This window comes from Mesoplodon mirus (assembly GCF_964341445.2).
Source record: "Mesoplodon mirus genome assembly, chromosome: 13".
NCBI classification, from domain to species: domain Eukaryota; kingdom Metazoa; phylum Chordata; class Mammalia; order Artiodactyla; family Ziphiidae; genus Mesoplodon; species Mesoplodon mirus.
This window is the reverse complement of record NC_138989.1, coordinates 1,382,890-1,406,783: the sequence shown is the minus strand read 5'-3', so window position 1 is coordinate 1,406,783 and position 23,894 is coordinate 1,382,890. Positions and strand designations below refer to the sequence as shown.

The 23,894-nt window shown below is 50.6% G+C and overlaps 1 protein-coding gene across 4 annotated transcripts in view; it reads left to right on the top strand.

The window, feature by feature from the left end:
* Positions 1-16,882: 16,882 nt before the first annotated feature.
* The window catches only part of SFSWAP (splicing factor SWAP), an 84,017-nt gene continuing 77,005 nt past the window's right edge, over positions 16,883-23,894 (top strand). For 3 of the 4 annotated variants that reach the window (XM_082640317.1, XM_082640316.1, XM_082640318.1), the window contains exons 1-3: positions 16,883-17,244; positions 19,793-19,962; positions 20,544-20,675. In XM_082640317.1, coding sequence (XP_082496443.1) covers positions 17,027-17,244; positions 19,793-19,962; positions 20,544-20,675 — 520 coding nt within the window. In that variant the 5' untranslated portion in view covers positions 16,883-17,026. Of the gene's footprint in view, positions 17,245-19,792; positions 19,963-20,543; positions 20,676-23,894 lie in introns of those variants that run through there. The other variant, XM_082640319.1, reaches the window with a different exon arrangement.

The following is a 23,894-nucleotide window of genomic DNA, read 5'->3' as shown; positions in this document are numbered from 1 at the left end:
CTCCAGGGCCCCTCCTGTTTGAGCAAGAGGCCGGCGTCTGAGGCTGATCAGGGCAGCGGGGAAGCCACGTGAGCTTTCCTCTGCTCTCTGCTGCCCCCGTGGAAGCCCTCTGTGGGGTACGGAGGGGGCACAGGCAGGGTCCGGGGAGAATAGACGAGAGGGACCCTGCAGTGCACACCTGGCCCTGTGGCCCCAGGCGCAAGTAGAGAGGAGGTTAGGGCCCCTGGATGTCCCCAGGAAGGGGGATCAGGGGACAGAGGTGAGGCAGAGGTTCACGTCCCGCGGGCCTCCTGCACAGCTGACAGTGATGCTGCTTACCCCCCTCCACAGACACACAATAGTAAGTCATTGGATGCCCGGGTACCATGGTGACGGTGCCGTAGCAACCCCCACCTGTGGTCTGCACACCAGTGCAGGTGGGATAATGGGTTTAGGTTAATTTAGTAACGTGATCGCCCTGGGGAGTCAGGTCTAAAGCCACTTTGAACGCTGGGCCCTGACCATCCAGGACCCGCCATGAGAGGACAGAGAGGAGGTCACAGGTGGGAGCAGGAAGGAACCGCACCTGAGCTCCAGCCTCCCGTCTGCCATCACTGCCGCCTCCGTGGCCGTGGGCAGGGGAGGAGGAAGGGGTGACCTGAGCTGGAGGTGTGGGTGATGTTTGCGTGGCCCCTGTGGCCGGCGGCGCGCACGCTGGATCACTCACATCTGGAGAAGCATCAGGACCACAAGAGCCCGAGTCCCTCCCAGCCTCCCTCCCCCTCCCTCCGAGGTACCACCGTCCTCAGTCCTGTCTCCCTCCCCCTTGCTTTTGTTTATGCTTTAACCCCTCTTCAGGCATCCTTCACACACAGAGGTGATTGCCGTCACTCTGCACATCTGTGGGATGCAGTTGTCCAGCCCGTGATCCCCTGTGATTTGCGTATTGTGTTCAGCTTACCTTTGGAGCCTCGTCTGTGTTAAAACGTCCATTGAATGTGCATTTTCACTGCTGTGTACACTTGTTTGTACCACAGTTTATTATCCAGTCTATGGCTGTCCATTCCACACATTTGTTTCTTTGTTCTGTGAACAATGCTGCTATGAACACTGTAGGTTGTGGAGATGATTAAATGAATCTATCTCATTTATCCACCTATGTATTTATCTTTCCATCTGCCTATGCTGAGTGCAGCGCCTGGCAGACAGCAAGAGCCACATAAGTGTGTCATCATTATTTCTCATTGTAGGATCAGTGACAGTGCTTGAACTGGGTATCCTGTCGACTGTGGCGTGTGGACACACAAGCACACTCATTCACACTCTCACACTCACGCTGACATGAGCACACACTCCTTGGCTGGATTTTATCAAAAGACACCACAGATTGATGTGAAAAGTGAGGCTCCACCTCGCACCTGTCCTGTCTCTGACCTGTGACGGATGCTCAGGGAAACAGGCCCCAGGCGACTCCAGCCAGGCCCTCTGGGCAGACAGAGGTGCAGGGCTCTGGCCGGGCTGGGGATAGGAAGGAGAGGCTGGGTAAAGTCTTCCGGGGCCAGAGGGACGTGAGCTTTATCCAAACCAGAGTGCTGGGATCCGCAGGCGTGACAGTGTCACAGGTCCACCAACCGTGCCCTCCCCAGGGAATTCGAGAGCTCCATGGACACACACCAGCACCCCTCATCCCGCAGGGAGTCAGGAGTGAGCCAGCGTGCTGACCTCAGAGTAGGGCCACGGACTCATTCCCACCAGGCTGGGGGCCACAGCTGGGCACCACAGCTGGGCAGTCCAATGACCTCTGAAAACCTGCAGATCAAAACACGCTGCCCCAGAATGAAGCCAGCCCGGGACAGCACCTCCTGAGCTCCGTTCTGCTTCAGTCTCCTCCCCAGGAGCCAGGGCCCCTCCCCCCGTTCCCAAGAGGGCCGGTGGGTTGGAGGGGACACTGAGAAGGGGTGATTCGTCCGTATGCAAGCTCACTGCAGGACATTCTCCGCAAGGTGGGCTTTTCCCGTTTCTCTCACGCGTGTAATCCCACTGCTCAGAGCAGCGTGGGCGCGCGGTCCGTGCTCAGTAAACACGCACGACGTGGCTGGACTAACGCGTCTCTCCCCTGGGAGGTAGGGCCCGGCTGGGGTGGGGTGCCAGGGCCTGACTCTGGGTTGACCAGACGGAGGTCGTGGAGGAAGGCCTTCAGCTCAGTTCTAGAAGAGCTGGGGATGCAGACAGGAGAGGGTGGGGCTGAGATGAGCCCAAAGGAGGGGCTCCCAGGAGGAGCAGGGCTCGAGGTGAGAGGGTGAACGAGCCCCCCGCTGATGGAGGCTGTGCTGTGTCTGTGCTGCTTCAGCGGGGCTGTCTGTCTAGTCCTCACGACTCAGTGACGTCAACATGATGACTGTCCCCATTTCACAGACGGGCAAACTGAGAGTCGGAGCGGTGACGTCATTGCCCACGCACGCGGCTGCGAGCTGCATTCTAGCTCAGCTCTGCCCGACCTCTCAGCCTGTGTCTTCATGTCCTCCTGCCCCAGACCTGGGTGTCCTGCCAGCAGGTCCCGGAACCCCCGGCACATGGAGACCACGGGGCCTCCTCTCCCAAATCCCAGGCTCTTCCCCACCAGCTCCAACTGAGATTCCAGCTTTTCTTTCCTCTGCCCCCAGAGCACGGCCCCCGGCACATGGAGACCACGGGGCCTCCTCTCCCAAATCCCAGGCTCTTCCCCACCAGCTCCAACTGAGATTCCAGCTTTTCTTTCCTCTGCCCCCAGAGCACGGGCACAGGCCCAGGCAGCATTAATGACGGGGGCAAAGCCGCCTTGGATGGTGCCTGGTCAGGACCTTTCTCACTGGGCCTCTGCATGGTCTGAATCACGAGCAGGAAAACAGCTTCGGCATGAATCCCGGGGCAATAAACTGCAGCAAGCACACTGCCAGGAAATAAGGGCACGTCTACAGCTCTGGGGATGCGGCCGTGAGCGGCGGATCAGACGAGGCTTTACCAGGAGCCCAGCCTCCTGAGTCATGGCTCCACCCTGAGTCCTCATGGACTAAAGGTTTAGTCGCTCAGGTGTGAAATTGCAGGGCTTTCAGCCTTTTCTCCACGGTGGGGCGTGCGCATGATGGATGCTCTTCGAATGCGCAGCAGACACTCTCCCGGGGCTCATCTAGAGTCTGACAGACCCAGAAAGGCTGTGCAGGGGGTAAGTGGAAACAGCAGCTCCTGAGCCCCAGATGACCTTCAGTAAACATCACCCTCCACCACACCGTCCCCCTCTTTACAGGGATGGCTTTCCTTTAGGGGTTGACACCCCCCCGCCACCCCGCACTGTCAGTCCCTGCGGTCTAGGTGGGGCCTTTGCCTTTTCCTACCTGTGAATCATGTGACTTGGGTCCACATAATAGCACAGAATCCCCGGCCACAGTGTTATTTGGGGTCAGGCGTGTGACGTAATCTGGACCAATCAGAGTCTTGTCGGGCTATTGTAGGAGCTATTGGGGAAGTCAGGTGCCCTTTCTGGAGAGCAGGGGAGGCTGGAGGTCCTGCAGCCCTGATGAGGACCCAGCTGTCGGGGACACTGTGGGACCTGAGGCCGAAGCCCACACGGAGGAGGGCAGAGCTAGGAGGGAGAGACAGAAAACTTCCGGATGGTAGCTTCAGGTAGACGAGCGCAGTCACACCTAAGTCCAGGTAAAATACGTAGATTCCTTCATTTTGTGAGCCAGCAGGTTCCCTCTATGTGACGATTAGGGTCAGGGTATCTGGTGCTTTGCACAGAAACTGTCCCCAGCTGTGCAGTCTCCACAACCTCGGACGACTAGCCTCGGGGTACTGGGTAGATGTCACACTGGCTGGAATCCCAAGCCCCCTCCCCCTTCCCCCCTACCGGCCCCGCAAGTCCTCAGGAGCATGGACTAATGAGCAGCTAACTGACCAAACGTCAGTTACTCGAGCAAATCCCTTTAGTTGTTAAACACTAAAAAGTTCCCAGCCTTGACACCTTGCTATTCCTAAAAGATTGCTTGTGAGACCCCACGTAAATGATAGTGACACAATAGTGTGTTTTAGCAGCAGGCTAAGAACAGCTGAACAGAAGTGGGTCTACCAGTAGAGTCCGACCCTGCTGTGAGCTGTGTCCTCCTGCATCAAATGTCCTTGCCCCCTCCCTGCGAGAGAGCCTGACTTTATTGCAGATAGCAATGCCCCCAGGGTAGTACGGAGATCGCACCCACCGGCTCCGGTGCTCGTTTCTGCCCTGTGAACGTGGAAGTTATATTCACCTACATTATGCTTTAAACAGAGTTTGAAATGTACCCAGTTGAGGAAATATTTACACATGATCAAGGAAATGTCACAGAAAAAGCGTTCAGTTGCAGAAAATGGCCCTGTTCTTAGAAGGAACTCAGATGGGAGGGCAGGTGCCGCGGGACGAGGACATGACAGAGCCTCCGTCCTCAGCCTTTCCCTCCCTGCCTCTGGAGCCATGTCCTCAGGAGGTGCTTCCTACCCTCTGGGTGGAATCTTTGCTGAGTGATCAAAGAAAGAAAGGGTGTGGGATACGTGGCCACAAATCCTTCCTGAAATGCCGCAGGTTCCCCGAATGCCCAGCAGGTGGGCACTGTCCCTGCCCCCAGGAGCCACTGCTGAGGACAGAGCACAGGCTGGGCAGGTGTCCTCTTGGGGGAGTGAGGGCTGAGGCGGGTGGTGGGGATGGGCAGGGGGCTGCTCCACGCCATGTGCCTCCTTCTCTGGGGGGAGAGGCCCTCTGCCTGTGCCCAGCAGCCCAGTCTGCACAAGAAAGCGTGGAGTGTAAAACGGGATCCGGTGGGGGGACCTTCTTCTTTGTTGCTTTGGCCACAAAGCCTCCTGTTGGCCTCACCAGAGGTAGTCAGAATGTGATCAAGTTTATACGCATATCTGCATATCTATACATACAGATTGTCCACAAATGGTAGCAAACTCAGACACATTTTTTATTTTATATGACCTTCCTTTTCTCAATGAACAGAAATCTCAAAGATTCTTCCACATTGTTGGAACTACCTTGCCGTCATTACGGTCAAAGGCTGCAGAGTGGCCATTGTACAGACGCCCACGGTTCACTGAAGTGGTTCCCTATCTGCCGACATTTATTTCAGTCTTTTGTTTCAACAGACAAGCCTGCAGAGAACATCCTTGCAAGGATGCCCTTGTGCATATCACAGCACTATTTTGTGTGTGTGTGTGTGTGTGGTACGTGGGCCTCTCACTGTTGTGGCCTCTCCCATTGCGGAGCACAGGCTCCGGACGCACAGGCTCAGTGGCCATGGCTCACGGGCCCAGCTGCTCCACGGCATGTGGGATCTTCCCGGACCGGGGCACGAACCCGTGTCCCCTGCATCAGCAGGCGGACTCTCAACCACTGCGCCCCCAGGGAAGCCCCAGCACTATTTTCAGTGCCTGCTTGGAGAGCTGTAGAACACTGCACAATAATTTATTTAATGGATCCCTGTTTTTAAACCTTTCAATTGTCTCCAATTTTTCCACCATTATAAATAGCATTGCTATGATCATAAATCTTCACACGCACCCCTGAATACTTCCTTGGGATGAATTTCTAGAAGGAGCTGCTGGGTAAACACATTTTAACCTTGAAACTGCTTCAAGCCCATTTCCCAAGGCCTGAGTCCGGGCTGCCCACTCTGGTGGTGCAGGTTGCATATTGCTCAGAGGTCCCAGAAGGGGCAGGGAGGGGCTGAGGAGGAGCCTGTGGTCCACTCCGCAGGTATCCAGGTGCCCCCTGGAGCAGGTAACTTCTTCTAGTCTGCACAAAGGCGCAGAAAGTGCTAGCAGAGCCCTGGCTGAGTTGTCAAAGAGTCTGAGGTCAGAGGAGTCCCCTGACTGAAACCACCCACAAGGGGCCCCAGGGGGTGGGGTCAGGGCCAGTGACTGTCCAGTCTCATCCAGGTGACCCTGCGCATTGCCCAGGGTGAGGTGCAGAGCCATCTCCCTCTGCCCGCAGCCCCTGGGGCTGTCCGTCAACAGCAGGCACGGATTCCCCCCACTGGTCACCAGCTGAGTGATGCCCGTCTGGGTCCTGAGGGTTTGTTTAACCCCACAAATCACCCCACGTGGACCAGCCATGCCCCGTGGTCCTGGGAGCCTGTGGATCCCAGAACGGAGGATGGGGCCTGGGCAGCAGCCGGGATGCTGGTGGGGACCGTGAGGAAGCGCCTGCCCCCGACGAGGGGGGTCGGATGGACTGAGCTGGGCGCTCCCTCTGAGTCCAGTGCCTGGGCCCCCTGGTCACGCCCAGCACAGGGAGGGGTGCTGGCGTCTGGACAGAGAGCTGTGGAAGGGGAGACGCGGCCTGAGGGAGCCGTCCCAGCTGAGGGAGCTCACAGCCCCGCGGGGGCCCTACGGACGGACGCCGTCCCTGTGAAGACCCCAGTCCCCAGGCTCGGGAGCCAGCTCTGTCCCCAGGGGCCGGCCTGGGGCTGCGCAAAGAAGGTCTCTCCTCCTGGGCCACCCAGCGCCTCTGCCGCGGGGGTGGGTGTCCCAGCTGAAATCTCCCAAGGTTGTCAGGATTACACTTTACGGGGAAATCCGGCAGAGCGCCAGCCTCCGTCCACACTAGTGGCAGCGGTCAGCTCGGAGCGATTGCGCAGATCTTAGCGGGTGAAAACACACGTAGCGTGACCCCTACGACAAACTTCCAGGCAGAGCTTTGCCCGTCTGAACAGAAATGGCCCCTCGAGGGGACCCTGGATGGGAGAGTCAGGACCATCTTCACCGCAGAGTCAGCAGCGGGGGTCTGGGAGCTCCAGCCGCCTGTGACTGCAGACAATGCACTGACCTTGTGCACCTTCAAACCCCCGTGTGGGTGCAAAAGTGGCTCTTCTGAGATGATGGGCTTTTAAGGATCACCCTTGACCCTGTCAGCTTTGAATGATCACCCTTGACCCTGTCAGCTCAGTGACTGAATCTACAGGAGAGACAGAGACAGGGAGGCAGAGAGATGGAGAGAGAGACAGAGAGAGACAAAGACAGAGACAGATAGAGAGACAGAGATAGAGACAGAGACAGATAGAGAGACAGAGAGACAGAGACAGATAGAGAGACAGAGACAGAGAGACAGAGACAGGGAGACAAAGAGAGACAGATAGAGAGAAAGAGAGACAGAGATAGAGACAGAGACAGAGAGAGACAGAGAGATAGAGAGACAGAGACAGAGAAAGAGAGAGAGACATAGAGAGAAACAGAGACAGAGAGAGACAGAGACAGAGACAGATAGAGAGACAGAGATAGAGAGACAGAGACAGAGAGATAGAGAGAGATAGAGAGACAGAGAGACAGAGAGAGATAGAGAGACAGAGACAGATAGAGAGACAGAGACAGAGAGAGAGAGACATAGAGAGAAACAGAGACAGAGAGAGACAGAGACAGAGATAGAGAGACAGAGACAGATAGAGAGATAGAGAGACAGAGATAGAGAGACAGAGACAGAGAGATAGAGAGACAGAGACAGAGAGGAAATGGCGTCAGGGGTGTCTTCTGGGAGGTGCAGGGTGGCCCTGCCGGGACCCTACTCCCCAGTCCTGTGAGGTAGGATCTGGGCAGGGGGTGACTTGGGGTTTTCCTCTTTCCTTCCTCTGCAAAGAGACGTGGAACCAGAGCCAGAGGATGGGGGAGAGAGAGGAGGAGAAGCATCACGTGTCTGCTCCAGTGACAGGAAGCACTGATCCCAAAGGGCACATCCATGGGTCCACGTGATGGTGCTGAGGCAGGAGATGGACTCCAGGCTAGACATTTACAACTGGCCTCCTGTTCACACTTCCTGGGGGAGAAGAAGATGGGCTCCAGGCCCGACATTCATTCCCAGCCCCCTGTTTACGTTTGCTGAAGCAAGAGACAAACAGGCTCCAGGACTACATATTTATGACCGGACTCCTGTCTATATTTCGAGACCTGCACCTCGATATAAAAACCAGCAACAGAAATAGGGTAAATAACCAGACATTGGACATTTTTGTGGCAGGGACGGAGTGGGACTAAACCCTGTTAAAAGATCAAGAGGTCGTACATTTCCCATCCTTGGGGCAAGGGAGACACTGCACATGTGCAGAAAGCCTCCTTGGGGGTCAAAAGGAGGGGGCACCACCCCATAATCGGTGATGCTAAGGCCGTCCCATAGGCTTTGGGCTGGAATCCATCTTGGAAAGAAGTTGCACACGCGTGTTAGGGAGGGTCCTAGGGCAGGGCAGGTGTGGAGAAAGAAACCAGATAATTGGCCAGAGGTGCACAGAGACCCGGAAGACCTGCCCTATATAAGTGACTTTACCGCCTCTTTACTGGGGTCCTCCTCGTTAGGGGGGACGCCCACACCCTTGCTCTCCGGGTGTGCGTCTCTGCCCTGCTTCCGTCTTAACTAAACAAGCTGTTTCTCTGTGTGCTCTCCCACTTGTTGTTGTGCAGTGTCTCTAATAATAAACTTTGCACCCGTTTTTACAGTTTTGCCTCGGTGAGAAATGCGTTTTTCACCGGGGGCAAGAGCCAGGGGGTGTGCTAGCTGGGATTCCTGGTTTTCATCCAGGCTCCCCAGGTTCAACTCCTGGGCCGGGAATTAAGATCTCGCTTCACGCCACCACTCACTGCTGCCTCTCCGAGATCAGTGTCAGACCCGCTCAGGGAGAGGCCAGAGCAGCTGGGGAGGCCTGGGACACAGTCAACCGCCACCACCTCCCCACCGTGTGGCTTTGAGTTCACGGGCCCTAACAACTGTTAGTGTTGAAATATGGGAACGCGTCTCTAACCATGGTGAACAGGCACTGCCCCAAGCCCCGCAAGCGCCCGGCCCTCTGCCAGCCTCCTCAGGACCTGGTGACTAACGGGTTAATGCCTGGCAAGGCTGAGTCGGGGAGGGGCAGGGGAGGGACACACTGAGTCCACAGGGACAGCCACTCCCCAGCCCCAGGACAGCATCTACACGCCAGAATCCCGGAATCCCGGCCCAAAGTTGCAGACATTCCAGTTCTTCAAGAGAAGTTTCCAAATACATAAATATTGCTTCAGATTTTTAAAAAACCCTCTGTGGACCAAACTTGACTCATTCCAGACAGAATGCAGACCGCAGGCGGCAGGGAGTCCTTTCTAGTGCAAAACTCACCTATGTCCACATATCCCCAATTCTGCAAATCTTCAGGTCCCCTAAATCCACCAATTTTCATTTATTTACACGGGGAATTCAGACCTGGAAGCTGAGTGGAGCTGGGGCATTTGGGGGCGTGGCCCAGGGAGAGCTCAGGCGGGTTTTGTCCCTGTGAACGCCCCCTCCCCTGGCCCACTCGCTCAGACGACCCTGACTCGGCCTCCCAGAGCCATGGGCAGGGCTGTGGGAGCCCAGACAGGTTTATCCAGCACTTCGACAGAGTGACTGTGATCCCTGAGATTTAACTGTCTGGGAACACAACCGTTCCCCGCCCCCGCACAGGAAACAGCATTTGCCACCATCATCATTTCTATGCTGTTCACTCACCAGCCATCATTTGTATGCTAATCAGCCTGTCCAGCCCAGTAGACTCCCGAGCACTGGTCCCAGCACTGAAGTCACGCCTCTGGGCCTCCTAAATCCAGTCTGCGGGGTTCAGCCCACACCCCGCTGCTCTTACCCACCTCCAGGTCGGCCAGGCTGGATGCCCTGTCGCACGCCTGGCTGCCAGCCTCGTAGGCAGGAGGTAGGTGGTTTCCACCGACCCCAGGCTCTGGGAAGCAGGAGGCAGAGGCCAGCTCTCTGTGGACTGGGCCCAGATTGTGGAGGCTGTTCGTGCCTGTGGCGGCCTGTGGCCTTCTCTGCGTGCGTGCCTCCCTACCGGGTTCTCCTAATGACAAAATGACACAGCTCTGGCAGGTGAGCAGAGAGAGGATGGTGCCCGCAGTGAGTCTCAGTGGGCTCGGAGAGCTAAGTTTAGAGAGAGCCGTGCATTCAAATGTGGACACACCCCAGGGGATGCATCATCCAGCGAGCACGGCGGGAGGACATCTCACTTCCCGGAGCCCCTGGCGGAGGCGGCCGCAGTAGCTGGAGCAGCCCCAGTTCCTGAGCAACTGGATCCCTATGGGGCATGCCCAAGGGACTGGTTACAGGGCAGACGCTCGGGCTTTTCCAGGGGTCTGAGAAGCGCTGAGCTCCGCAAGGTCCTCCCTACCAGAGCCCCTTCGTTAAAGTATGATTTTGCTGGTTCAAATCACATGTAAAAGCATGTAGGGACTTCCCTGGCGGTCCGGTGGTTAAGACTCCGTGCTTCCAATGCAGGGGGCGCGGGTTCCATCCCTGGTTGGGGAGTTAAGATCCCACATGCCACGGGCCGAGGCCAAAAAATAAGTAAATAAATAAAAGCATGTAAAGCAGAGACTGAAAGATGTTTTATTGGGGGCTGCTTCTTCCCACTTTAAAAAGGGGGAAAAGACGTTCACATAAAAACCCAGTCTTTCATCTGCACCTCAGTGGCCCTGGGCTGAGGTCCGAGCAGGGCGTGGCCAGTGTCCCTTTCCCCTGGGCTGGGGTCCCCTTCCCTGCTATGGCGTCCTCATTGGTGTTACATGCCTGAGCCCTTTCATGTTCCCGACGTAGAGGAAAAGACTATTTGGAGACTCGTAAAGAACCAGGTTGTTTTTTAGAGGGCTGTAAGAATTTTGAGGCTTAGAAAAGGGAGATTTAATACAGGATAAGTCAGCAACTCCACAGACCACCTGCTCCTTGTGGAAGGAGATCCACCAAGAATTGGTCTCAGTGGAAAGAAAATGTTTTCCAACTTTGTTTCTGCCGCTGATTTGGAGGAGAGTCTTGGGTGAAGGACAGGTTCGTTCTCAGATGCCCCTGGATGACGGCAGCTTGATGCCATCATTTCTGTCCTTTCTGGGCTCATTTCACAGATGGCAAAGGATGTAACTTGGCAACAGCAGAAAATACTAAACGCTCTCGCACCTGTTTCACAGATCACCAGTATACCCGCACACCCTTAAATCACACGTGCCCCTAAGCTAACTCCTCCAGCATGAGGGGCTGGATGCTTTCTGCAGTGGTGCTGGGCTCAGAGCAGGCACTAAATAGACCTTTACTCACTCATCTCTACACCGACCTTGGTCTCTCCCCAGCCCAGTCCCAGTTTCCAATGTCTACACTCACCTGTGCTTCCACAGCTCAAAGATGACACTGATCAACACCAGTGTCACCTGGGTGTGGTCCCCACAGTGAAAATGTCCAATGACAAAAGCAACCTGGTCTGGATCTGTACACCCCAGTGGGAAAGCGTGGTGGCATCTTCTCAAGCTGAGTGCTGTAACACATCAATTCCACCCCTAGGTATATACTTGTCGATTTCAGTGCAAAAGTGCATAACCCTGGGCCCTAAAAGGCACACCTAAGCATGGTCATAGCAGCACTGACCCAAACTGAAACTGCTCAAATGCCATAAACAGTAGAACGAATAGATGACTGGCGGGTTTTCACAGTGGGAAATTATTCAGCACTAAGAATGAGAAATCGAGAAATCACGCCCCAGGGCGTGGATGACGTGCAAACGTGACGAGTGAGACACTGAACATAGACGAGCACACGCAACGTCATCCCGTTCACCTAAAACATGAAAATAGGCAAAGCTGATCTACCATGATAAAAGTCAGGGAACAGCTACCTTTAAGAAGGAGACAAATCAGTGTATCGTGATATATGGAAAAGACCATGATTTCAAAAAAAATAATTTTATTTATTTATTTATCTTTGGCTGTGTTGGATCTTCGTTGCTGTGCACGGGGTTTCTCTAGCTTTGGTGAGCGGGAGCTACTCTTTGTTGCCGTGCACAGGCTTCTCATTGTGGTGGCTTCTCTTGTTGCGGAGCACGGGCTCTAGGCACACGGGCTTCAGGAGTTGTGGCTCGTGGGCTCTAGAGTGCAGGCTCAGTAGTTGTGGTGCATGGGCTTTGTTGCTCCACGGCATGTGGGATCCTCCTGGACCAAGGCTCAAACCCATATCCCCTGCATTGGCAGGAGTATTCTTAACCACTGCACCACCAGGGAAATCCCAAGACCATGATTTTTAAATGGGCAAAAGATTTTAATAGACACTTCACCAGAGAATATATCTGAATGGCTAATAAGCACGTGAAAACATCATTAGGGAAAAGCAAACTAAAGCCACAATGAGGTAGACACCCCCTAGAATGTCTAAGATCAAAAGGATGGACCATACCAAGTACTGGTGGGAATGGAAAATGGTGCAGCCATCTGGAAAACAGTTTGGCAGTTCCCCAAAAGTTAAATACAGAGTTACCATATATATTAATTTCCTACTGCTGCTGTAACAAATGGCCACAAATTTAGTGGCTTGAAACAACACATTTATTTTCTTTCACTCTGGAGGTCAGGAGTCTTAAAGGGGCTAAAATCACGGTGTTGGCAGGGCTGGTTCCACCTGGAGGCTCCAGGGGAGAGTCTGTTTCTCACTTCTTTCAGCTTCTAGAGGCGTGCGTCCCTCCAATCTGCTTCTGTATTCAAGGTCGGCTCCCCAAACTCCCACCTCCATCTTACAAGGATCCTTGTGACCACGTTGAGCCCACGCAGATGATCCGGGATAATCTCCCAACTCCAGACCCTTAACTTAATCCCATCTGCAAAGTCCCTCTGGCCATACGAGGCCATGTCGATAGTGAATGTGAGGGTACTGACACCCAGACACGTCTATACGGAAAGATGAAGTTCCTTGGTGGGCAGGAGCACAGGCCCGCGGGGCAAGCAGCCAGGGATCTGTGACCTTGGACAAGTTAACAAACATCTCCAGGTAAGACTGAGATCACAGAGCACCTTCATGAAGGGGCCATCAAAGAAGAAATTCAACTGAGCAAACCTTAAAGATCTTACAGGCTTTATGCAATGATTCATGAATCAGGCAGCATCCAATCTAACAGATAGAAAGAAGCACCAAGAAGCTGTACAAAATGAAAGACTTTTATAGACAGAAGGGAAGAGGAACAAGGAAGTCATACTAGACCAAAAATTGGTTGGTTATTGCAAGGTTACTTTCCTGTAGGAGGTGACAGGCGTCTAACAGGCAGGTAACCTAACTGGTGCTGATGTGGTGATTCCTGGTTCACAGGTTTAAGATCCCATTTCTGGAGAGCCAAAACAATTATTAAATTAGGTCTTACTTTGGTGATGTGGGGCTTAGCACAATCAACTCCATTTGGGGACTGTCGTCTTGTTTTTAGCCAGGCCTTGTGAGGACCAATTGGATAATACACATGCTCAGGAGGGCACCTATCTGCCCTCATGTCCACTATGGTCCTTCTGCCCAGTGTCACGTGGGGCTTGGCCTGCAGGCGGAGCCTCCAGGCTCCTTTGCCCACTGGCGTCACCTCCGTCCAGCAAATGGTGACAGTTTGGGTGTTGGAGGGCGGGAGGGAAGAAGCCTGTGTATCTCTCTGCTTCTCTGTTTTGAAAGGCACCTCCTGTTCTATCTGAATCTTTTTCCTGATTCCAGGGCTCTGCACAGCACCTCCTTCACAACCCCAGGTCTGACGGGGCCACCTTCCCCCTGCTCAGCCAGCATCCAGGATGGTTGGGGCGCCAGTTCTTGTCTGTCTCAGGGTTGCCCCACCTACTCTTGTTTTCAGCTCTTCCTACGCCTTTGTTACCAGTCCTGGGTACTAACTTCCCTCTGTAGAACCACCTTTGTTTTCCTAAGTGAACCCTGATTGAAAAGTGCTCGATAATATAAGCTATTATTTTTAAATTAAGCATGTTCAGATTCATAGAAATTGTATGCCCCTTTACAGTATTTATGTGTTTACATGTCTTCCCCCTGCCTTTTATGAGTAGGGATAATGTAAAATGTAACAGACATTGCTTATTTGCCCACCCAATACCCATTCTTCCCTTCTTTGTTAGCAAAGAATCTTTATTCAAGGAGACAATGCATCTCACCTAGGGGCCGCAACGTTATTGGCCACTGAATGAAATTTCCAAATGATAGACAAGGCATTGTCATTAATTTTTGTCCAACTGGGAATAGAAATACATGTTTCCTATCACCCAGGAGTTCACAGTCCTGTGAGGTGCACTCAAGTGCCTGACACATGGCAAGTGCTCAGGTGAGATGGGGTGACTGATATTCTCTTTCATAAACCTGAACGCAAGCTGGGACCCATGACCTGACCTAGGACTTATATTCCTGATTTACTGCATTATTCACAGAAACGCTTGCAAATGTATAAAAACTAAATCACATTTGGCTGAAAAGGACAAAATTGCACGAAGATGGACCTAGAAATCTAGACCATATAGACCCATTTTCTATGACTATTTACTTCCAAAAACGTATCACCCCTTCACAGCCTGTGCCTGCCAGTGTGGAGTGATCTTAGGAGAGTCGTTTCCTCTATGGCCTCACCCAACTAGGCTGTGACTAGTTACAATTCACGTGGCCAGCTAGCATTCATGGCAGAGACCTGGCTAGGTTCTTAGCCTCATTGGACGGATGAAGTAACTGGAGATCAAAGAGCTCCAGTTTGGCTGGACTGAGCTAATGTCTACAGCAATGGACAGGGCTGGCCATCCTACCCATCACAACTGCCCAAAACCCACCCACACTTTAAGATTCCGGTTGTGTTAAAAAGCAGGCATTCCTGTGTGGGAAGAATGTTAATGGAAGCTATCGGCCATTTCAAATTACAGAATAGGAAGGAATCTTCCAGATAATATAAGCAAACTTTTTTACTGTGGTCCACAATAAGAACTACATCTTATGACCATATGTGTGTGTGGCTGAAATAAAAATATCAAAAAATAATAACAGCTTACACCCGAGATGCCCTTTATTCTTTTTAAAAAACATTAAACAAAAATGCACTTGACAGGACTTCCCTCATGGCGCAGTGGTTAAGAAGCCGCCTGCCAATGCAGGGGACACCGGTTTGAGCCCTGGTCCGGGAAGATCCCACATGCCGCAGAGCAACTAAGCCCGTGCGCCGCAACTACTGAGCCTGCGCTCTAGAACCCGCGAGCCACAACTACTGGAATGTTTGCAGCATCCCATCAGCCTTTCCTGATCATAACCCTCTGCTTCCCCCACCTCCCTCACGTACTCATCTCTTTTAACATTGCTTTACTTTGCTTTAATCTTTTTTTCTTTTTAAAAGCAACTTCAATTTTATTTACTTATTTTTAAATTTTATTTTTTGGCTGTGTTGGGTCTTCATTGTTGCACATGGGCTTTCTCTAGTTGCAGCAAGCGAGGGCTACCCTTTGTTGCAGTGCGCGGGCTTCTCATTGCAGTGGCTTCTCTTGTTGCAGAGCACAGGCTCTAGGCATGCGGGCTTCAGTAGCTGTGGCTCGCAGGCTCAGTAGTTGTGGCTCGCGGGCTATAGAGCGCAGGCTCAGTGGTTGTGATGCACGGACTTAGTTGCTCCGCAGCATGTGGGATCTTCCCTGACCAGGGCTCAAACCCGTGTCCCCTGCACTGGCAGGTGGATTCTTAACCACTGCGCCACCAGGGAAGTCCCCTTTGCTTTAATCTTTTACCACCTAAACACTATAGCTTAGTTTTGCCTGTTTGAATTTTAGGATTGGAATCACAAAAGTACTATTTGTACTTTTCTGTCTTGCTTCCTTTGCTCAAAATTGTTTTTGATTCATCCACGCTCTTGCTTGCAACTGCAGCTCATTCAGTTTCATTGTATATTCCACTGTGTATATAACTATACTACAATTTATTTAAGCATTCTGTTGTTGATGGACACTTGGGCTGTTTCCAGTTTGGGGTCATTCAATAATGATGCTATACTAGTGGGAAGCAGCCGCATAGCACAGGGAGATTAACGCGGTGCTTTGTGACCACCTGGAGGGGTGGGATAGGGAGGGAGGGAGGGAGACGCAAGAGGGAGGGGATATGGGGATATATGTATACGAGTAGCTGATTCACTTTGTTATACAGCAGAAACTAACACACCATTGTAAAGCAATTATGCTCCAGTAAAGATATTTAAAATGAAACAGAAAGTTGCTATAAACACTTGAGTCCAGGTCTCCTGCAGGTCTTCGGATATCAGGTAAGACAAGTGAACTGCTGGGTATTGGTAAGAATGTTGACCTTCACTAGATAGCGACGGTTTTAAAAAGGGGTTGTACCAATAAACTAAATAAATAGAATAAGAAACAAAACAAAACAAAGCAAAGTCACCCCGCATGCAAGTGACAGGTCTCCGCAAACGGGGTCGCCACCAGCGCCCCCAACCACTTTTCTCCCACATGGGTCCCAGGACCCCCAAGTCCGTCACCGCGAAGGGCTTCCCGGTTTACTAAGCTCTTTGACACCCGCTAAGGAAACCTTCCGTGGTACGCGAGACGAGGGTCGTGACCCCCAGGACCGAAAACAAACCAGGGCACCAGAAGGCCATGCGACCCATCCCAGGGCACAGCCTGTCAGCTAACCCCCGGGCCTCAGAGTGCCGGCGCCAGAACACCCGACCCCACGGCCCCCCGACTCCAAAGCACCCGACCCCACTGCCCCCCGGCCCAGGCGGCAGCCAAGAGGAAACCTCGCCCAGGAAAAGTACATCCGCCCCCACCGAGCCGCGCACTCGGCCCACGAAGCACCCGCGCTCCTTCCGCCCAGAGCCGGGAAGGGCCAGGGTGCGGGCAGCGCGCGATCCAAAGCTGCGCTTTCGCCACTGCCCTGGGCGGCCGCCGGAGAAAAATCAACATGAAAAACACGCTCCCCTCTGATAACTGCAGCCCCTAACGTGGCGGCGCCTCCGAATACGAAAGGCTAAAGCCAAATCTTTTCTAGCGGCTCAAACTGCCGCGGGAGTGGCGAATCTGCAGGACCTGCTCGTTGGAAGTAGGGCCGCCCCTCGCCGGAAGTTGCGCTTCCTCCATTTTGTTGCCCGCTATGGCGGCGGTGTAGAGGTTGGGGCCGGGATGCGGCGCGTTTGACTGAGCGGGTAGGCCAGGCGGAGACATCGGGGACATCGTCGCGGCGCAGAAGAGAACCAGCCTGGACGCCGGGGACGCTGTCATGTACGGCGCGACCGGAGGCCGCGCCAAAACCGAGAGGAAAAGCGGCGCGAAGGAGGAGGCCGGGCCGGGCGGTGCCGGCGGTGGGGGGAACCGAGTGGAGCTGCTGGTCTTCGGCTATGCCTGCAAGCTGTTCCGAGACGACGAGCGGGCCTTGGCCCAGGAGCAGGGACAGCACCTCATCCCCTGGATGGGGGACCACAAGATCCTCATCGACAGGTCGGTTCCTCCCCCCACCCGCCGGTCCTCCCCGTCCCTCGCCCGCTTGATTTCGTCTGATGTTGACTTGATGGCCAGGACTGGAAAGGGGTTTTCTGGAGCCATCAGGGATCCGGGGGGACACCCACTCACCTGTCCCCACATCCCCCTGGTTTTCGGGGGGAGGGGGACGGTGAAACCGGCCCTAAGGCCCTGGCTGGAGCTGCGTGTCGCGTCTGTCGCCGGAGGGATCGTCTCTGCCCCCGCAGCCCCTCGCGACCTCTCTTGTCGCTGGGTTGCAGTTGCCACTCCGGGCAGTGGAAGCTGCCCGGGCCCTGGGCCTCTCCTCACCGGCGCTCTGGGGCCCTCCGCGCTCCCATAGCTCGGTGTGGGTGGGAGGGCAGCCCGAAACGCCGCAAGCTTGATGCCGCAATTAGATACCTCTTGGGTCCCCTGAGTTGGCTTTGAACCTGTCGTACCCCCAGCGCTCTCTGTGGAGCGCGCGTATTTTGCCGGCTTGACATTTGACTCCCCCCGACTCCTCCCCCATCCTGTGTTAATCCCATGAGTTTGACAGATTCAGGCCGAGGGTGAAGTTGCCAATCAGTTGGAGGCCAGTTGACTTCGTGCAGACACTGGCCTTGCTCTTAGAGGTAGCGTTCTTAGGGCTGGTTTCACTGTCTCTTAAAACTGAAGGGTGGGGCTGGGATACAGATGTGTTCTTTTCAAATCAAAGGTGCTTTAGGTAATCACCCTGGAGGGTGTTTCGTCACTTTGGGCAGAGGGCTCCCGGGGTTGGATTTCTAAAGGTGTTTGGTTTGGAAAGGATGACCTTACGTGATGTAGGTTGTTTGCGCTCCTCCCCTCCCAAGTTTTCAGTCCCTCTTTCCTTCTCCTTGGGATTTTTGTTTGTCGGTTTGGTTTTTGCCAATTTGGCAACTCTGCTTCTGGGGCCCGGACTGAAAAGTAACCGTGACCAACCGTTAGACTGTGGAATAGTCTCCGAGTGAAGGAAGCCCATCGTTTGAGACAATTAAAACTGGATTCTGCAGAGCCCTGGAGCATGACTGTAGGGATGACCTCTGAGCTGGCCAGAATGGACACATTAATGACCAGACGCCTTTTTCCATCCCCGACGTTTCCATTTGGAGTTAGATCTAGACAAGAAGGACTCATGGACGGAGGGTGGCCAGCTCAGGTCTGGACCTGAGGGCCCCCATGCTCTGCTCAAGCATGCTGTGCCTTTAAACCATGGTTCCTATTGAATCATGCTGCCTGAGCTGTCAGGCAGCTTCCTTTTCCAAAGTGTTACTTGCGGTATTTATTATTAAAGTTTGATAAGGGAGGAAATCTGAGCTTTTTATACAGTTTTCCATATCATTCTGTATATGATGTGAGTTAGGTCTTCCAAAACCAGTGGGGAGCAAACACTACACATGTACATGTGTAATATTTTAAAATAATGATCTACATTTGTAAGTTAAGGAGGTTTACAGCATAGTAAACATAATTTTGAAATTTAATAAAATGCAATAACTTGGCTACCCTGAAATTTTTGGCCTTTTTTTCTTGTAAATGTCTTTTTTTTACCTGTAGTATTTTCTGGTCCTCATTACAAAAGTCAGCATTAAAAAATTAAGCAGACTTTTGTTTGTCTTTCTACATTGGTTTTTGCAACCCTAAATCTGAGTGTTTTAAGTGAAATTTACTAATTCACTCATTATCTGAAAGGTGCACATTGACAGCCTCTTCATTGAATCTTCTGTGTTAAAAGCGTGGCAGAAAGTGTTCTTCTTCTTAATTTGGCTGAAGTATCTATTGGTCCACGCAAGTACGCGTGGATGCGTCTTCATGTATGTTATATCTTGGGGGCATAAAGTCTGGAAGGAAATAATGATCCTGCGTCTCCTAATAGTTTTGCTCTGTTTCGAGTGAAGCTCCTTAAACTGCACGTATATGTCACTGTTCCTATGTATGTGTGTCTCTCTATCACATAACCCAGCACTTATTTCCTCAGCCAAGTGGCTAGGGGGCGAGCCTAGCCAAGATTTTACCTCCAATGGACGCAAGTTTCTTTGGTGAAGATCTCTCCTGAGAGTTCGGGACTAGCAGAAGGAAGCGAGGAAATTTCCACCGTTTGGTTCTTACGGATAGGTATTTATGTATCCGGTTTGTGTGAATGTAAGCTATGATATTTGACTTTTCAGAAAAAAAAATTTTTTTAATTTTTAATTTTTTTTGCAAATGGCATTGAATGGTTAACCAAACCATACACGGTAAGAACTGCCACTGAAGTGGATACCATTTTAAGCTATTAAAGGATTGTTTACCTTTAATTATAAGTTTTATCATATTGCAGAAAGGAGTTTAGACTTTGTTAAGATAACTTGAGCTTAAAAGTAGGTGAGCTATGACTAGCCAAATTAAATATAAATCTGAGAAGAGTTTGTATGTTTGTTTTCCTATTTTTATTTCTTTATCTTAATCGGTAAGTATATGTATAAAACATCCCACACAAACCAACCCAGACGTTAATTTCTTTCCATTGACCAGCATGTTCATATTACAGATATGATGGGCGTGGTCACCTGCATGACCTTTCTGAGTGCGATGCTGAGTATTCCACATGGAACAGAGATTACCAGCTCTCTGAAGAGGAGGCACGAATAGAGGCCCTGTGTGATGAAGAGAGGTATTTAGCCTTGCATACGGACTTGCTTGAGGAAGAGGCAAGGCAAGGTACTGCTCAAGAAAAACTTATTTAAGCAACAAACTCTTTAAAATTTTTTAAGTATTTAAAAATTTACTCCCATTCATTTTTTTATACTCACTCTTTCTGATATTATCTTGACAGTACCCAGTGGATTGGAAAAACAGGAGTCTTTGCGTTCTGAGAGGACCTCAGGATAGTTTATATATAGAGCCACAAAGAATTTTCCCAGCTTTTGAGGGCAGACTGGGATTTGAAAAAACAAAAACCAAACTCTTTAACTGTTCTTCTTTAACAGTATCGTATAAATTAAAATTGATGTTCTTGTCTTTGCCTTAACAATCTTTAATACAGTTCTTAATCCCCAAATTTCTCAGCAGGAAGAAATTTTCCACAAAAGACATGTATTCTGCTGTCTGTGGTAAACATGTACTGGCAAAAGTACATATTGATAGATATGAAGTGTGAATTTTTAGAAACATTTTTGCCTCAAAAAGAGGTTGGAAAAAGTGTGCTGTATGCTTTACTGATAGCTACAACTTTAGAAATATATAAAATTTTTCTCAGTAAATTTCTATTTTTGTTAACATAATTCTCATTTTTATTCAAGAGGAAGAATACAAGCGGCTGAGCGAAGCGCTGGCGGAGGACGGGAGCTATAATGCAGTGGGATTCACGTACGGCAGTGATTACTATGACCCGTCCGAGCCGACAGAGGAAGAGGAGCCTTCCAAACAGAGAGGTGGGCGGCTGCCCGGGGCGATGACGCTGGGCAGGTGCCACGTGCAGCGGTAGAGGCTCCCCAGCACGATACGGGCACGCAGTAATCACAGCGTCACTGGGACAGAGGGAGAACATGATTGGTGTTAGGGTAAAACAAAGCTAAGGACCAGAAGATGAATTGTCAGTGGAGATGGAGAGTGAACGCAGACTGCAGTAGCTGTCTAGGATCTGCGTGCCTTTCCTTTATTTCTTTTGGATTCAGGGAATAGGAAGTTACTCACCCTGGATTCTTTGTTTCTGGATAGACAATATATGTGTTGAAATCTGCAGTGACTTGCTCTTGGGGCATTGAAAGGACAGGCATTAACCACCCTCCTGCTAGCCTGCCCCTCACATCCCCTCCACGACTGAAATAGTGGCCGATGTCCAGTGGAAGGACGCCTGTGGAGTCAGTTGTTACCGAACAGAAAACAGCACAGTATGTCCTGCTTAGGCTCAGTAGGCCCTAGGATATAGACTTTCCATGGTATTTTAAAATAATGTTTACATAGAATTAAAGGTTTTAAATTTATGCCTTTCTGGATTAACTTGGAATATTTATTTAAAAAAAAAATAGTGCTATTAGAAAATCCAGACCCATGCAGTTCAGGAACAAACGTCCGTAGTCACTTTGGTAAGACCTGAGAGCACCTTTATTACAGCCCTGCATACTGATCAGTCATGATTTATCGGTAACGATAATTATTAAGGGTGGATCCCTCTATTCATGGTATTCTGTTTAAAGAGAAGGAGAACTTCAGAAACCTATTCAGATGTTCAGAATAATGAACAGGAATCACATCACAGAGGGATTTAACTTTCGCGCTAACTGAACCTGTGATGTGGGACTTGATTGTTTTCTCCTTAAGTAGCAAACCTCCTGACACGTATGAAGTCCTTACAGCAGTTTCATGTTAAAGTGCTGTCTGCCCTGCACGGTGCAGCTGCACTGGGGTTCTCCCGGCCCCTCACCGGGGCCGTGATCCTGGGAGAGCAGGACAGACACTTGCCTTGTTGCCCGTCCTTTCCTTCTGCTCATTACTTGATGGACATAAGAATCACTGTTGCACAGCTCTGTTCTGTGAGCTTCTAAAGAGTTTTTCCAGGTGTAATTTTAACCATATTGAGTTAAAGCGTGGTTAAGGTATTAAACACCTTTTTCCGTTGACTTTTGGATCTGACCATACCTCAGAAGTTAGGGTGCGGTAGACATGTTCTTGCAGGTTTAAGAAGTATACACTCGTTCCTTTATCCAAAATAATTCATCCACTTTGGGATGCTGAATAGTTCCTATTTTATTGTTGTGTCTGAACCATATACGTTATGTCTGCTTTAAATATCTAGTGTTTGATCAGAAGGAAGGAATGCATACTGCCACCATTTCACAAGTGAAGAATTGAGATTTATAGAGCCCAGGTGTCTTTTGCAAGGTCCATCGACTATCTTTGGAAAAATGTACAATAATCATTCCTTAACATTTCAGATTAGGGATCAGCAAACTATGACCGAGGCCCAGCTGGCACGTTTCTGTGAGGTTTTATTGGAACAGCTGTGCTCATTGGTTCATGTTTTGTCTGTGTGGCTTTTGCACTTCAGTGGCAGAGTTGAGTAGATGAGACGGAGACTGCGTGGCCCGAAGAGCCAGGAATACTTACTGTCTGGCATTTTACAGACAGAGGTTGCCAGCCCCCGTTCTAGGTGACGGGCACTTGTCGTGGCGTCCTTATTGGGCTGACTGATGCTGAACTTTGTTACGATTATGGCATTTTAAGAACTTCCACGTGACTTGGTTTCTCTTCCAAGTTTTAGTATGTTTTCTCTTTAACGTAAAGTTCTCTGTATTTAAAGTGTTGTTTCTTTCTGTAATCACATCCTCAGAACTTTGCTTTGTGTGCTGATTAACTTTTTAGTGGAAGTTGGGCCCATGTAAACCTTACAGCTTGACACTTTATGTTTAATATACACTAATATAAATAAAATGCCACATATATAGATAACGTGTACACATGCACGCAAACACATACATACGTGTATGTGTAGCTATACACACACACGGTTTTTAGATGGAATTCAAAATGTTGGGTATTTGGTACCCAGTACCACTAACAACCAAATTTTACTTTACTGCTGCATTATCTTAAAATTTGAAAATTTAATTTTTGTTTGTTTTCCGGAGTCACCAACATGTCTAAATATTCCTTGATTTCCAGAATTACTATGCGGTTGACCCTTGAACAACACAGGTGTGCACTGTGCAGGTCTACTCATTCTCAGATTTTTTTTTTCCGATAAAACAGTGCTGCACTGTTGGTTGAATCCACAGATGTGGAACCACGGGTACAGTGGGTCAGCTGTGGGACTTAAGCCTCCACGGAGTTTGGTTTCCCCTGCGGATACTGAGGGATGACTGCGTTGTCTGGGCGTCTTTAGCGCCTTAAAACCTTGTGATATTAAACAGAAGCATTTGATGGCACCTTTATTTCTGTGTAACTTCTCTCTTCCCTTTTTGCAGCTTACTGTTTTCATCCCAGTTCCATCCTTTAGATTTTCAGTTTTTCATCATTATTACATATCCATTTTTTTTAAACAAGAAAAAGTTATTTAAATTTATCTGAATCTGAGTTAGTATTGCAATGGTTGGTTTTTATTTTGTGCTGCTAAAGCCATTTTTCTGTAAAGAAAGGTATGTATAAGAATAGAGCAAAGCTGTGTAACCCACCTGTTCCAAACAGCTCTTTTGATTCCCATGGCTTTACTTTTGAGAACAACTTAGCACTAAGGAAAGGCTATTTCCTTAGTTTCCATCACTTTGTCATTTTAGGGAGGTACGGTAAAAGTTGTACTTTTATAGAGACACCTTTGGCTTCATTCCCAAAGGAAACTGAGGATTTTGAGCTGTTACTTGGCATGTCGCAAACCAGTGTTTTCTAATATCTACCAGTTCAGCGTGTCATTTGGTTACTGGAGCTGAACGGGGGTATTGTTGATTACAGGGAGCTTTCAGGCCACAGTAAGTCTTTAGTCCTTGGGTGAGAGTGAGGCTACGTGAACTTGTGGGACTCACTTAATAGGAACTTAGAATCAATCTGTATCTCATCAGACTACAGTCCCCAGGTCTTTGTGTACTGTGAAGCCTGTTTAAAATTCCCTCTTGGCTTCACAGAGAATTAGGTTTGATAGGAGACTTGAAACTGTTCAT